Raw genomic sequence first — 16,001 nt, 5'->3', positions numbered from 1 at the left:
TCAGCTGGCGGCCCGGTGTCCCGCGGCTCCCTTGTCGGCTTTGGCCGGGCCGATACTTCGGCAGCCCGCCCTGGCCGCAGGCGGGCTGGCGCGTCTGGGCCGCGGCTCCTGGGGCGGCGTTGGCCGGGCCGGCACTTCTGGAGCCCGTGGCTCCTGAGACAGTGCCGGCCGGGTTGGTGCGTCAGTGGTCCGCGGCTCCTGGGACGGCGTCGGCCCGACCAGCGGGGCTGCGGCTCGCGGCTCTCTTGGCGGCTGTGGGCGGGTTTCCTCTCCTCTTGCCGGCTCGTTGGGGCGCTGCGGAGAGAGCAGGCCTCCGTGACTCGCCCCCCCCCCGGAAGGCTGGTGAGTGGAGGGGCTGAGACTCGGCCCGGGAATGGGGGGTGCCCCCCCCGGGACAGTATCCTACTATGAAAACTGAGCAAGCTGGAGAGCTCTGGACCCAAACCCCAGATTATCCCCAGGGAGGAGGGCTGCCAGAGAGGCATAAAGGAGAGCTTACAGGCAGGGCTCGTATTGTATTTGCAGGAAGGTTGTTCTTCTTTCCTGGGTGAGACCAGGGGAGAGGGGGAGCGGTCGCCAGCGTTCTCCTCCTTGGGGGATACCAACTTTGTAAATCAGAACCCAGAATGTCATCTTCCCCGTCTCACCTTCAAGTTGGCAGCCACATGTGGCAGCTGCACCAGTTCAGAGAGAAAGACGTGAAAGATTTGTGGGTCAAGAAAGTGAGTGGCAGGTGTGCTGAAGAGAGAGCGTGGTTGCTAGATAGCAAAGGAACAAGGAATTAAACTCTAAGAGCCCCTTGCATTATACAATAGATACAGCTTTTGATGAACATTTCTGGGACATGGTAATGGTTGTTCTGCCCCAGCTGGGCATGATGATTTTAGGAATTTTCCCTTTGCAAAGCAGGGTACTCCCTTGTGGACACCCCAGAAGCCCAGATACCTCAGGAGATGGTAGGAGAGTACTGACCTTTACAGAAAAAAATGGGGGCTGGCATTAGCCCCTAACCTGGTGAGGGCAGAGGGCTGTATAGGCTTCCCACTGCCGAGGAGCCAGGCAGAAGAGGGCAGCATACAAGCACAAACCCTCAACCAGCTGCTGGGAGGGAGGGGGTTGGCAGATTGTCCCCCAAGCCCAGTCCCCCTTCTCTTCCTCCCCACAGCAGTGAAAAGGCAATCTTTTGCTGTTCAAAGGGGTCCATTTGGTCCTCGAAGCCTCCCCATTTCTTTGGGAGCCAGAAGGACCTGCAACTGCATTGCCAATTATTCATGAGTCGTTCGTTGTAATGATGCTAATGACAATGATGCTCTTTCCTTCCAACTTGCTTGTACTTTCATATTTCAGCTTGAAAAGATTAGTAAACCTCTCTCGTCTCTGGTACTGCATAACAGAGGTCATGAGAATGGGTGTCCTTTGAAATTCTAGGCAGTCACTGACTCTTCTAATGAGTTTTCTTTCTGTTTGTTCAAGGACGTCTTGTATCGCCTAATATTTGAGGAACGCTCATGTATCCTCTTGAATAAGCAGTTTTGTTGTATCGTCACATTTCAAATTCAGTTCTGTCTCTTCGATAATAAAATGTGAGTGATAGAATTAATCTTGACAGCAGTCTCCTTGTGAGAGAGTACCCTCTCTACCTGTGTGCCCCTTCTGGGGCCTGTAGATGCTGGCACATCCTCTGATGAAAGTAGAAAACCTGCACATTATTGCACTTAATTCTGATTAGGTTGGGATGTAGCCACCAGAAGAAGTCCTTTCAGGACTGGGCTGTAGAAAGTAATGTAGGAGGCAAGCCTGCACCATTTTGGATTTGCTTGGCTCAGGAGTGCTGTGAGTGGGAAGGAACAGCTTTAGGCTTCCTTTCTGCACTGTTTTGCCAGCAGAACTTGGCAGGGGGGTTGTTTGCCTTTCCCCCAGGCTTCAAGAGAGCTAGCATGGTGTAGTGGTTAGGAGTGGTGGACTCTACTCTGGTGAATCAAGTTGTTTTCCCCACTCCTCCACATGAAGCCAGATGGATGATCATGATCTTGGGCTAGTCACAGCTCTCTTAAAGCTCACTCAGCCCCACCTGCCTCACAAGGTGCCTGTTGTGGGGGAGGGGGAGGTAAAGTGATTGTAAGCCTGCTTGAGACTCATTAAAGGTAGAGGTTAAAAACCAACTCTACTTCTTCTTTTTCTTCCTCCTCCTCCGCTGGTGAAAACAGCCCATCAGTGCGGCCTGAAGCCCCTCCCCTCCCCAGCAGCATTCCTGATCTGAATGGAGCAAGAGAACGCTTTGATCAGACCTTTGGCTATGGGCCAGGGTGGGCACCTGTGACCCAACTCATATCAATCATATTTTGTATTTTGAACCTCAGGGTGCAAAGAGTTGGCAGAGAGTCTGTCACTGAGATGGGCCGTCCAGATCAACATAAAGCTCTCCAGCCATATCTTACTATAGCTATCTCTCAAATTCCACCACACTTAAGTCCAGCAAGAGTATTTAGGGGGGAAACTTACAAACATTCACAAACATTTGGGTTATCTCACCCCAAGTCTGTAGTTCTATAGGAGTTATTGTAAATTTTCAATTGTATATTTTCAATTTCTAGAAATACCTGACAGGATTTTGTCAGCCTAGCCATAACCAGAGATTTGGGTTGTTGTTTTTCTTCCAGCTTCTCAGTGAACTGCAGCTGACAAGATCACGTCAGCTGCAGGCTCTGGAGAATAAAATTGGGGAGTACATCAGTTCTCTGCACTTCCAAAAAATTGCAAAAATACCAGAAACGCTAGAGTTCTACATGGCTGTCGTACGATTATGCACTTTGCTTCTGGAAGAGCTGAGCTCATCGAAGACCATGAGCAACTCCGACTGGGCTGAAATCGTGGAGCAGAGCAACCGTGTAAGTAACAGAAATAGTAGCTGGAACTGAGACTTTATTGAGCACAAACTGAGGTAACTATTGACATTGACTTGGTTCAGATGTTACATGAAACCGTGGTTTATTTTTAACTGGTTAGTTTGTGAAACCGGGATTTCGGTAGTAGACAATCATTTTGATTTTGGCTTGCCTCAATGAATGCTGGTTTCATAAGTTATAGAGGTTGCTAATAACAGGCAGTGAAAGGCGAGAATGGCTTTCATTATGAGCCTCTCTAACAAGGCGTCTCTATAGTTTGGGGGGCATGTGAGGGCAGTGCTGGAGAACAAGCCAGGATGAGGCCAGAATGTCTGTGTTCGTTCATCTCATGAACCAACTTCAGATATCTGTGTCAGATCCTGTTTAGATTAATCACAATTAACCATAGTTAATGGAGTGATCTGTGTACTGACTATCACACTAAATGTAGTTAGTGTAACGAAGCCAAAAGTTTTGAGTGATGCCTGAAGCAAAGTCACAGTGACACTCTTGGTCAAGGATGAGGGGCTTTTTCCTGGTTCATCCTGAGAATTGTGACCAGTAAGGTCAGGGTTAGGTAAAAATGATTTGTCAAAAAGCAGAGCTGTGCATTAAAATGGAGTAGAAACATATGTTCCCCCCCCCAGGGGTTAGTTCTGTGTAAGAAGCAGTATGGCTGCTTGCGATTTTATATCACACAAATTAGTGTAGAGAGTTCTTCATGGACTCTCTAGGATAGCTAAGCATATTGGCATATTCTAACTGTGTGTAAGAAGGGCAGCTTTGAGGCATTTCTCTCAAGGAACAATCCTTCCCACACAGCCCCCCCCCCCCCATTCTACACATAGCTCGACAAGTCCTGATGTGGATGGGAGGGGGCACTTTGTATGAACTGCGGTGTAACTTAAAAGCTTTGCACCACTGGGGGAGAGGGGTCTTTCCAGCTGCCTTTCACAAGCACAGGCTATGCTCCCCCTTTAATTCTGGCAGCCCCCCAAGCAGCGCTCTGCAAAATGGTGACAACTTTATAAGCTTTAAAAATATCTGTTAAAATGCACTTTGCAAAAAATAGCGACTTGGTTTCCACTGGTCAGTTTGTTCCACTGTATTGAAATCGTGAGATTTTGGCAAAAATATGTGCCAATCCCTGTAAAGCAGCGCATGTCTATGTGATCGTGCCCCCGCAAGTGTGGACCCACATGACAGAATTCAGCCAGTTGGCCATGGAGGACAGCTCACCAGGGGCTTGACGGTCCTTCTCTGGCCTGCAGGGACAACAAGCCAAAAAGGTGTCTCTGTGTTAGGTAACTATGGGAATGGCTGGGGTGTGGGGGACAACAGCACACCAAAGTGGTGTACTGGCTGTGGGCCCAATTCCTCTCTCTCCAACTGTATTGTCCAGCTGCCATTTAAGAGCCTGGCAGGAGGCCTGGGGGCGGGATCATGGGGGGGTGCAACATTGCTGATGTCACTACGTCACCCCCAGGTGTAACCCAGAATTGACGTAGTGACGTCAGTGCTGTCACAGTTTTGCTTTTCTCCTGCTGCTGCTCTGAGACAAATGTTGTTAAGGCACTGATCGCATACCCGGAACTTGCTCTGTGTGGCCTCTCTTGAAGCCTTCACAAGTGCTTAGAAACCTCTGTTGTTGCATGGGGTTAGGGAAGGTGGGCTGAGCAGAGAATTTTCTAGCAAACATTCTCAACACACTGAAACAAAAGGTTTGGAGAGGGGGTAGCAAAAACTTTTCCTGGAAGACCCCTCTCCAATCTTACATTTTTGTGGAGGTTTGGTGTTGTTTGCAACGTCCATCAGCTCAGCTTTGCACCATTTCTCTTTGAAAAGTAACCGTTTTCCAATTTAACATTGCGAATATTGTCTTGCAGTCAGTTAGATTTGTCATTGTGGGAGGGCAGTTCATTCACAATGTGCTGGAGGAAGGGGAGCACTTTCTTTGAAGACCCTGCCTCCTGCCAAAAAAACAACAGCCCCAAAGCCCCTTCTAGAATGTAGAGCATTTTGCAAGCAGAGGAACGTGCCTTCCGCGTTTTCAGCTGAGTTCTCTTACAAAGGTCAAAGAAGTAACTTTGCAGGGGGGGAAATCAAGTTTTGTTTTCTCTTAGTTTGTGTGGCTGGGGTAGTGCTGATGTTGTTGTTTGCTTTGAAAATAAAGGAAATTGAGGAGGTGGAAAAAAAGATGGAGGATGAACTGTTGCATCAAGAGTTGACTCAGCGACGGCCTTCTCTGATGAACAGGAAGAAGCGGAGTCCAGACCAACTGGGCACTACAAACTCCGCTGAGGACTGGCACTCAGGCGGGCCAGTGCCTGCACTCCTACAGCAAGCACTGACCCAGCGCAAAGAGTTGGTGTGCCTGCACAGACAAAGGCAAGGCTCCCTGGCTTTCTCTCTCGCTGCCTGTTCCACTGGTGCAGCCTTCTCGACCTCTCTTCAGACATGGGGATTGTTTTGTTTGTTATTTACCATAAACAGCCAAATTGAATGTGGTGGTGTATCCACTATTGCCTAAGTAGGTGATCACATCAGTACGTAATGCAAGGCTGGGAAGGAGTTGGGCAGAAGACTTAGAAATGGCATTACTTAAATTAGGAAAAGGGGTGAAAGGAAGCTGAAATTCAAAGCAAATATAAAGACAGACCGTAGGGACGGGCTGCATTGGCTGCATTATTTGGATTAGTTAGCGAATTGGGTAGGTGGCTGGAAGAAATACCAAAACATTTCAATGAACTATCCATTGGCCACTGGGCATCAGGATAATTTTGATATCCTTCCACTGCTACCAGGGCTACAATGGCCAGTGATTCTACCTCTTGAGTAATGGGAGGAAAAACCTATGCACCACGCCTTCAGAAGTTGAGCAATGAAATTTAAACATGGAAAAGAAGAGTGCAGTATGGCCCACTGATTCTGTGGGTGGCATTTGTTGAAAGTCTCAGGTTGCAGTTTGGACTCCAGAATTCACAGGGGCAAAACTTGCAGCTCCCCCCCCCCCCAATGAGTGCTGAAGGAATATATTTTGACTCTCAAAATAATATTGTTGCCTTGTTTTACTTTAGTTTAAGAGAAGTTCAGAATAATCTAGTGGTTCTTGAAAATTTTCTGGAGAACGTAGAAATGGATACCCTTTTGGCACTTTATACCAAGGTAAGGAAGGACATGCCATTTTTTTCAAACTTAAATAGAATTATTGGGCAGGGGGACAGGGGACGGACAACATTTTGGTTAGGTTGGGTAATGACTGTTCGTAGTCATTAGCTTTCTTGATTCTTGCAACTCCAAGGGAACTTGCTGCTGTGTGTATGGTAAAGAGAGGTCATGGATGGAAACAATAAGGTGAGTGAAACCTTTACATCAAATCGTGATATTTCATCCTTTCTACTACCAATCCAGCATGGCCTGTACCTGCTGTTGTTTTTGGGAAGGCAACCAGGGCTTCTTGCACACCAAGGATTTCTTACATTTTAACCACTCAACCAGTGCATATTTCCACATAACATTACCCTCTCTTTGTGCACAGACCGTTAACAGCCTGTTCTTTTTTTTTTTTAAGTGCTTTATTTTAAACCTTTGAAAAGTGGTATTTCTTGGGCATGATGCTCTTGGCACAAGTGGTTTCTTGTGTCTGAAGGGGAAACAGGGCAATTATGGGATTTTGTTGAAGTGCTAGTCAGTTTCTCTTTTCATTTGTTGATGACCGCAAGGACCACACTTAGCGTAACAGAAGAGAATTACTTGCCTTATAGACAGAGGGGGAGGGGACCATCAGAGGCTCTGCAAATGTGAGGAGTTTTTTTTAAGATAACAAAGGCAGAGCTTACCAAATCCCAGGGACACGGTGGCCATGGCACCTAGAAATTTCATTGTGGCGCTGAGTATTTTCAGCAATGATATTGTTGTGGCTCTCAGTGATCCTTAGGACAAGTACATACTTATCATTTGACATCAGAATATGTTTTGCTGTATGACATAGACTATATGTGCAAGAAGTTCTTGTCATTGCTTGTTTATATGTTAACTTTACAGCATTCAGTGGTGGTAAATGAATTAATTTCTTAACTAGTTGCTTTCTGGATTGGCTGTGATATTTAGTATTCAATTAAACAGATTTTTTTAAAGCACTAAGGAAGTTGTAAGACATTGGGAAGGTTAGGTTAGGGTTAGATATTATCTTTTAGTTGTGGTGATGATAAACATGGATACCCTATATCAGGGTCCCCAGCATGGTGCCCGTGCATCATGCCCACCAAGTGTTTTAAAGAAGTGGGCAGGGTCAGGTGGAGTTTTAACCTGCAGGCTTCTGATTGGCCATTAGTTATGCTGGAAGGGGCTATACAGGCCATCTAGTCCAACCGCCTGCTCAATGCAGGATCAGCCTAGAGCATCCCTGACAAGTGTTCGTCCAGCCTCTGCTTAAAGACTGCCAGTGAGGGGGAGCTCACCACCTCCCTAGGTAGCTGATTCCACTGCCCAGCAACTGTCTTACCGTAAAAATATCCCCCCTAATATTCAGCCAGTACCTTTTTGCCCACAATTTATACCCATTACTCCGAGTCCTATCCTCTGCTGCCAACAGGAACAGCTCCCTGCCCTCATCTAAGTGACAGCCCTTCAGATACTTAAAGAGAGCATCCATGTCCCCCCTCAACCTCCTCTTCTCCAGACGAAACATCCCCAAGTCCCTCAGCATTTCCTCATAGGGCTTGGTCGCCAGGCCTCATCCTTGTCGCTCTCCTGTGCACCCACTCCATTCTGTCCACATCTTTTTTGAAGTGAGGCCTCCAGAACTGCACACAGGACTCCAGGTGTGGCCTGACCAATGCACTGTGCAGCAGAACTGTGACATCTTCTGATTTGAAATACATTTTTTTTTGACTGGCAATTGGCAACCCTAGGCCTGGAAGCAACCTCTAGGTGACTTGATACTGCCTGGCTGCTTGTTACTGTTCCAAGGAATAAAAAGTTGCAGAGAAACAATATGTATAAATATATTATAAAAATGGATACAAAGAGTCTCTGTATACATAAAGTACCAAAACAAACCAGAAATGCAAAACCAAACAAAATAAATTCAAATTATCTCCATCTAAAACAATTCAGAAATACATGACCAAACGCATTTCGACCATGTCTTCTTCAGTGATCATCTAATAAACAATATAATCCATTAAAACCGTGCTAGAATACAGGAAATACCTGGAGGTTTTTTTTGGGGGGGGGGGGGCTGCAGAGAGTGGTATTTGAGGAGGGGAGGGATCTCAGAGATATATAATGCCCTAGATTCCACCCTCCAAAGCAGCCATTTTCTCCAGGGTAACTAGGGTTGGAGATCACCCGGAATTACAACTGATCTCCAACTGACAGAGATCAGTTCCCCTGGAAAAAATGGCTGCTTTGGAGGGTGGACTCTATGGTATTATACCCTGCCGAGGTCGCTTTCCTCCCCAAACCTCACCCTCCCAAGGCTCTACTCCTAAATCTCCAGGAATTTCCCAACCTGGAGCTGGCAACCTGAAGGAGAGAAGGAAGCAGGAAAAGGGGAGAGTCTGTGGGGGTTTTCAGGAAAGGGAAAGAGGATTAGTGGGGGGGGGGAAGTGAGATGCTGCCCCCACCCACAAGTCCTTGAGGGTTCCTTACCATTCAAGTGCGCCTGGCCCAATAGCAAGCACCACACAATTCCTAGGTAGAGGCTGATGGGAATGGAGAGGGAAAGCTGAAGACAGGTAACTAGATTGGCAGATAACTGTAGATTGGCTGTTGGGCTGGAAGGAGAGAAAGAGGCAGGAAAAGGGGAAGCTCTGGGGGCTTTCAGGAAAGGGAAAGAAGAAATAGTGGAGAAGGGGAAAATGAGAGTGGAGAAGGGGAAAATGAACACACTTTCTAATTCTGCTAGAGCTGCATACTTGTCTGAAGATGCACTTGGTTGACTTGGGGCTGATACAGCAGGACCTGCTGGTGCTGTACTGACAACACCAAATCCACTTCCTTGCTCGCTACCACCTTGCCCTGTGCTGAAGATATTATCTAAATTAGCAAGAGCTGCGTATTTATCTGCTGAGTGGAGATTCGGTTTATTCACTAGAGCTTTACTGGCTGAAGCTGTGTTGCTCTGAGAAGTACTGAAGGCTCCAAAATCAGCACTGGCGGATTTGGGGAAGTTATCAAAGTGTGCAAAATTAGCATTCACTGTGCATCTCACAAGTCATTGTGGGTTCTCTTTTGTATATCTATTTCTCGATGTTGCCCCATCTGTGGATACTTAAATCTGGAGACTGGGACCATGAACAGACCAGAAAGATCTTGTTAAAATCCTGAGAAAAGCTCCAGGTTTGCAGAAAAATATGAAATCTAAAATTCAAACAAACAAAAACACTGGGCGTTAAGTACCCCCAAAATAATAGAAGCAGAGCCTCTAGCTTTAAGTAATGAATGCGAGAGGATATTGCGAGAGGACAGGACTCACAATAATGGGTTTAAATTGCAGACGGAAAGGTACCGGCTGTATATTAGGAAAACCTTTTTTACAGTAAGAGTTGTTCAACAGTGGAATCAGCTACTTAGGGAGGTGGGTGAGCTCCCCCTCACTGGCAGTCTTTAAGCAGAGGCTGGTCAGGGATGCTCTAGGCTGATCCTGCATTAAGCAGGGGGTTGGACTAGATAGCCTGTATTGCTCCTTCCAACTCTGTGATTCCAAGATTCCATGATGATAATGAATGCTCTCTATGACCCTTGCTGGGCAACCACAACAATATTTCCCGCCTTAAAACCTTGGTTTTTGTAAGTAAAAGCCCCAGGGAGGGGCAGGGCCTTTTCCAGGGCTGTTTTGACCCTTGAGGGAGGGCTCATCAGGGCCAGGACTGGCAGCAACCACTGGTAACTTGATACCACATGACTCATCCAGGACTCATCCAGGACTGCCTGCTTGCTGCTGTTCAACAGCAGCCACTCCATGTCCTTCTCCCCAAAGCAACTTACATTGTTCTTCTGTCCTCCATTGTGTCCTCACAACAATCCTGTGAGGTAGGTTGGGCTGAAGGTGTGTGACTAGCCCAAGGTCACCCAGCAAACTTCCAAGGCAGAGTCGCGATTCAAGCCTGAGTCTCCCAGGTCCTTGTCCAACACCCAGACCACTGGCCTGCCCTGGCCTGTCAGTCCCCATTAGTCACAGAAGTGGAGTAAAACGGGCAGTGCAAGAACAATCATGTAATTTTTACAAACAGTTTGGTTTTTTCCAGGTATACAGAGCTCTGGTTATTTTATTAAAACAACATTTTATTAAAATGGCAGCATAACAAAAGAATTAAATGAAGGAGATTTAAAAACATATGAGATAGCCAGGGGGAAAAATATTTCTGAACATTTTATTCTGCCTTTCCGGAAAGCTCAGGGCTATTTACAGACTTGTATGCCAGTTATCATATTCAACCCATAATAAAACATTTTATTATATTATAACCATTATAACACAGCGGCAGAGGAAATTACAATATAATAAACAATACCAACAGAAAAAAAAAAAAAAAGGGTATCTCCCACCCCCCACAGCCCCTCTGCCTTCCTGCTGCGGCCCTGCCCAGGACCTTGCCAGAATGGCTCTTCCCTACAACCACAGGGTTTCAGCTCTCCATTGTGGTGGCCCCGTTCCCCCATTGGCGAGGACAGATTCTTTAGGGCTACATTAAGCCCTCATCCTTTCTGGAACATACATCCCTTCTCCCCAAGAAGCTGTCTTTGGCTGACAGTTTTTGCTTGCTCTTCTCGGACTAGAGGGGTGTTTTCAAAATAGCTCCATGATGTCTGCATGCAGATGCTGTTCAGGAAAGGAATAGCTTCACTACACATTGCTAAACAGGGTATTATGTGAATCTTCCCCTCTCTTTCCCTGATGTATGGAATAAGCAGTTAAACAAGTGGCTTGATGTAAGTCAGTGTGGTCATCAGGATATCCAATAAACAACGCAGTAGGGTTTAAATCGCAGAAGTGTGAAAACAAGCAGAAATCTGAAACAAACATTTAAATCTGAAACAATGCATTTAAATGTGACTCATTAAATGATGCAGAAATTACATAGTAGGATCTTAAAACAGACTGTATGTACTATACACTGAACCTTTTTGTTACAGTGTGGCCCTGTGTAAAAAAAGCCCTGACTGTATTTTCATGGCAGCAACCCCCCACCATGTAGTCTTAAAAATGCATCTTGGTTTACCAATATTTATTTCAATTATTGCCCCCTTTATATTCCTGTAGGAGCTCAGATTAGCATCTTATTTAACAAAGTTGATGCTCATGCCTGTGGGGACATTACAGAGACTCCTGCACTTGCTTCTACCAACTCGCTTGCCGAATGAACTCCTTTCTGTTCTGGGCTCGATCGCTAATAAGCATTCTGAAGCCATCCTCAAAAGAGACGGCGAAGAGGAAGCCGGCAACTGTCAGAAGAGGTAGGGGGTGGGGGGCTGGCGGATGCTTTTAGCGGAAAATTCCAGGTGTTGCCTGTTGCTTTAAAGAAACATGTGGCTAAATATAACGGCAGCAACAAAATGCAAATGAATGAGTATGCTGGGTAAACAGACCATTTCTCAGGGAAACAGGGATTTAAAGACGTGGTTTTAAACAAAATTTTGGCTAGGCTGCCCAGTGTAGCTGATGAACCTCCGCAGTGCGACAGCCCTCAGTTTCTTGCTGCCTCTATTGCCCTGGTCCCTTTTTATCTGTGTGCATAATGTATTCTGTTGGGTGGAAGGGCCCCACTGGCAGCGGTGGTGAAAAGTGCCATGAAGTTGCAGCTTTCAAGGCAAGAGAGAAACCGAGGTAGTTTTGCCATTGTCTGCGTAGCAACCCTGGACTTCCTTGGTGGTCTCCCATCCAACAGTACTGATCAGGGACTGACCCTGCTTAGCTTCTGAGACCTAATGAGATCAGGCCAGCCTGGTCAGGCCAGTACCCACTTGCCTGGTCAGTCCCCATGGGTCCTGCAAAGTCCTGTTCAACAGATCGACTAGCTACGTCTTGGCCGGACCCCAGAGCCTTCCTGTGCCCACATGCCTGTCCTATGGGCCTCTTCCTTGGCCAAGCTGCTGTGCTCTGTCCCTTCCTGTCTCTTCCCTTCCCCTTGGCCTCTGCGGCATCCATTTCACCTCTGAGGAGGAAAAATTCTGTCAGCTCAAGCTATGAGGGCAAAGGGGCATGGCTGGGTTGAGAAGGTGAAGGGTGAGTGTGTGTGTCTGTGATCAACACTCCTGTCACTTTGTGTTCATGCTGAACGTGTCCCAGCTGCTATTAGAACTGGTTCTTGTAGGTTATCCTGGCTGTGTGACCGTGGTCTTGGTATTTTCTTTCCGTTTCGCCAGCAGCTGTGGCCGGCATCTTCAGAGGAGTAACACTGTCCTTCAGTGTTACTCCTCTGAAGATGCCTGCTACAGCTGCTGGTGAAACGTCAGGAAAGAAAATATCAAGACCACGGTCACACAGCTCGGATAACCTACAAGAACCAATGAACTGTGACCGTGAAAGCCTTCGACAATATTTTGCTATTAAAACTATTTGATAAATAAGATTTGTTTCCCCTGTTTATCTTTGGGAATGTGTTAAAGAGGTTTCTTTTCTCTAACTTTCCTTCAGGAGGCACCAACAGTCATGGAAAACCTTAGAAATCAAGTTGAGGCAAGAGATGATAAACGCAAACTTGGGGAAAATGAATACTGTTCACAGCAATAAAAGGTCCGTCAAAGCTTTTTAGCTGTTTTGGGGGTGGGGGTGGGGTGGTGCACAAAAGCTGAAGCTCAGTAAAGCATTCTGGGATTTCATTATGTGGCTTTTGTCGTATTTAATATGGAAACTGTGGAATTCACTGCCGGGTTGTAGTGATGGCCGTGGGCACAGATGGCTTTAAAAGGGGTTACACACTCATGGAGGAGAGGTCCATCAGCTGCTAGACATGGTGACTGAAGGGAACCTCCATGTTCAGAGGCAGTCAACTTCTGAATCCCAGTGCCAGGAGGCAACATCAGGGGAAGGCCTCGGCCTCTATGCCCTGTTGTTGGACCTCCAGAGGAAATGGTTGGCTGCTGGATGAGACAGGATGCTGGACTAGAGGGGCCGCTGGTCTGATCCAGCAGGACGCTTCTTGTATTCATATCTAACTACTTTTCTACCAGCTATTGAAAGCATGGAGTCAGGGGGAATGGGAGCAGAAGTGGAAATGATAGGATGGCAGCAGATCCGTCTCCTCATTCAGTGGCTGCACACTGCATGGGATGGGAGACCCTCTACGAAAGCCCCTGCCTTCCATTCTCGTTCCCGCAGTGCTCCCCCCCCCACATACATTTGAGCTACTTTCTCCCTAACTAAACTTATTTCCAAATCGTCCTCCTGGGTCAAAATGGTCTTAGAGGAGGGCAGGTGTGTGTGTGGGGTCCCTCCCGAGTACTGCTGCTGCACCTGAAACCCCTCCCACTTTACAGCTGTTCAATTACAACTACATATTAAATACACCAATCTAACGCCAACTTATACCCATGTGAAGTCCTTTTATCAACTTTTTTTTTTTTTGCCATCAAGTCACAGCTGACTTATGGGTGATCCCGGGTGGGGTTTTCAAGGCAGGAGACGTTTGGAGGTGTTTTGCCTTTGCCTGCTTCCGCGTCAGGACTCTGGTATTCCTTGGAGGTCTCCCGACCAAATACTTGCCAGGGCTGACCCTGCTTATCTTCTGAGATTTGACGGGGTCAGGCTGGCCTGGGGCTACCCAGGCGAGGGCTATCAACATAATAACCCTAATAGATCTTCAAAATAATAGGTCACCTTTTATCCTGCTACACTTCCTCTAAGGATCTCAGGGCAGCATGCATGGCCCTCCCCTCTTTCATTTTTTCATCACAACAGCCGTGTAAAGGTAGCTTGGCTTGAGAGAGAGTAATTGGCCCAGGTCACTCCAATGAGCAGAGGAGGATTTGCACCCAAATCTCCCAAGTCGTCATCGTGCAAATATTCTGGCTACTACATCACTTTGAGCTAGGCCACATTTTATTACAAACATTCATCCTGGTTTGCAAATAAGGTTGCCAGCTCTGGGTTGGGAAATACCTAGAGTTTTTGGGGGTGGAGCCTGAGGAGGGCGGGGTTTGGAGAGGGGAGGGACTTCAATGCCATAGAGTCCAATTGCCAAAGCAGCCATTTTCTCCAGGGGAACTGATGTCTGTCATCTGGAAATCAGTTGTAATAGTGTGAAATCTCCAGCCACCACCTGGTGGTTGGCAACCCTATTTGCAAAGTATGTACCTTGCGCAATGTAGATTCACCTCTCGGATCCTGTTCATTATTACTATTTGAAATATTCCTTTTGCCTTTCTGAATTCAGTGTACTGAAGCAAAAACAGCCGGCCCTTCTGGAAAAGGCCACGTTCTTCCATCCAGAAAGTTTGTCTGAACAACTTCAGCCAGACGCTGAGAACACCACAGATGTGATCGAGCTCTCAGACACAAAAGAGAAGATCTTTGTTTTCCGGGACTCTACATTTTCCATGGGTACTTCATCAAAAAAAAAGAAGACCAGCTTTCTAAATTCAAAGAAGTTGGGCCTTCAAAAGAGTGATAAGTGAAATGTGGCAGGATCAGCCCCTTACATGAAGCAGGCCCCCAGAGCACATCTCCCCGTTTGGATGGGCAGTTAGCGGAGAGTGGTTCTGTTTGGAGTTCTACATACAAATCTCTCTCTGTTTTGGACTCCCTGAAAATTACCTGCAGCTCAGAAAATTATATTTGCTTTCTTATGATATGGAACCAACGAGTTTATTCCTTGACACAGACTCCTTTAAGATGTTGGTGACCGCCCCCCATGCCCTGTGAGAAACATTCCCTCCCTTTGACTGGATTGCTGCCACCAAGGAAGGCGAAAGGGTGATTTTGCATCGGCGAGCGTTGGTGTCCCCAGTAAGTGGTTCAGCATATCCAGAAGCGGAGATCAGGGCTCCTTTCTCCAAAGTACAAAACACAGTTCTGGAACACGAAGGGATCTTCTGAAGGAGACTGTAGCGTGAAAGGAGGAGCATTGAAAGTTGCATCTCCTCTTCCTGCAGACCAGCTCCTGGCCCCGTAATCCCACAGATACCCGAACATTCGGATTTGAGAAATTAAAGCTGTGTTAGTCCAGAAAACCATCTCACCATTTTTGGCTCCCTTAAAAGAGCAGCGAAGTAGGCCAGTTACCGTATTTTTCGCTCCATAAGACGCACTTTTTTCCTCCTCAAAAGCGAGGGGAAATGTCTGTGTGTCTTATGGAGTGAATGTGCGCACAGAGCCGGCTGGGCGCGCTGGGAGGCAGGTGGGGAAAGCCGGCTCGCATTGTTCCAGCGCGCCCAGCTGGGAGGCGGGGGGGGGGGCGCACAAAGCCGGCTGGGCGCGCTGGAACAGCTGGGAGGCGGGCAGGGCTCACAGAGCCAGCTCGCATCGTTCCAGCGCAAGCCGACATTCCCCGCCCCGACGGCCAGCTGGGGGGGCGACTTATGGTCAAGTGCGTCTAATGGAGCGAAAAATACGGTACTTGCACAAGGCAAAGATGTGCTGGTTTTTCTACTTAGCTCTTTCTGACGATCTGGTTAGAAGTAAAATTTCTGATGTCTTTCCTCGATTACTCTGCACAGTGTATATATAATGTAAAATATCCTGAATATTTTTAATAAAATAATGATGATTGCTGTATTCTTTATATAGGAGATACATTTCCATGTCCTGGGCCAGCCAAACAAGTTTGGAAGCTTCCTTGCCTCAGTCAGGTGGATACTTCCTAAACCTGGGTTGAGAGAGCCAGCGTGGTGTAGTGGTTAAGAACTGTGGTTTGGAGCGGTGGACTCTGATCTGGAGAACCCGGTTTGATTCCCCACTCCTCCTCATGAAGCCAGATGGGTGACCTTGGGCTAGTCACAGCTCTCTTAGAGCTCTCTCAGCCCCACCTACCTCAAAGGGTGTCTGTTGTGGGGAGGGGAAGGGATTATAAACTGGTTCGATTCTTCCTTAAGTGGTAGAGAAAGTCGGCTAATAAAAACCAACTCTTCTTCTTTTGGGGATCAACTAAACCTCAGTGGTAAAATGCCTGT

The 16,001-nt window shown here is 47.1% G+C and overlaps 1 protein-coding gene across 1 annotated transcript in view; it reads left to right on the top strand.

Annotated features, from left to right (window-relative positions):
• The window catches only part of EVC2 (EvC ciliary complex subunit 2), a 53,266-nt gene extending 38,754 nt beyond the window's left edge, over nucleotides 1-14,512 (top strand). The window contains exons 15-20 of the mRNA XM_056855513.1: nucleotides 2,661-2,888; nucleotides 5,059-5,273; nucleotides 5,963-6,050; nucleotides 11,155-11,348; nucleotides 12,529-12,627; nucleotides 14,267-14,512. Coding sequence (XP_056711491.1) covers nucleotides 2,661-2,888; nucleotides 5,059-5,273; nucleotides 5,963-6,050; nucleotides 11,155-11,348; nucleotides 12,529-12,627; nucleotides 14,267-14,507 — 1,065 coding nt within the window. The 3' untranslated portion in view covers nucleotides 14,508-14,512. The remainder of the gene's footprint in view (nucleotides 1-2,660; nucleotides 2,889-5,058; nucleotides 5,274-5,962; nucleotides 6,051-11,154; nucleotides 11,349-12,528; nucleotides 12,628-14,266) is intronic.
• Nucleotides 14,513-16,001: the final 1,489 nt, after the last annotated feature.

Source organism: Euleptes europaea, chromosome 9 (assembly GCF_029931775.1).
Source record: "Euleptes europaea isolate rEulEur1 chromosome 9, rEulEur1.hap1, whole genome shotgun sequence".
Classification (NCBI taxonomy): Eukaryota; Metazoa; Chordata; class Lepidosauria; order Squamata; family Sphaerodactylidae; genus Euleptes; species Euleptes europaea.
Note: the sequence above shows the minus strand (reverse complement) of the source record. Positions and strands in the feature narration are given on the sequence as shown.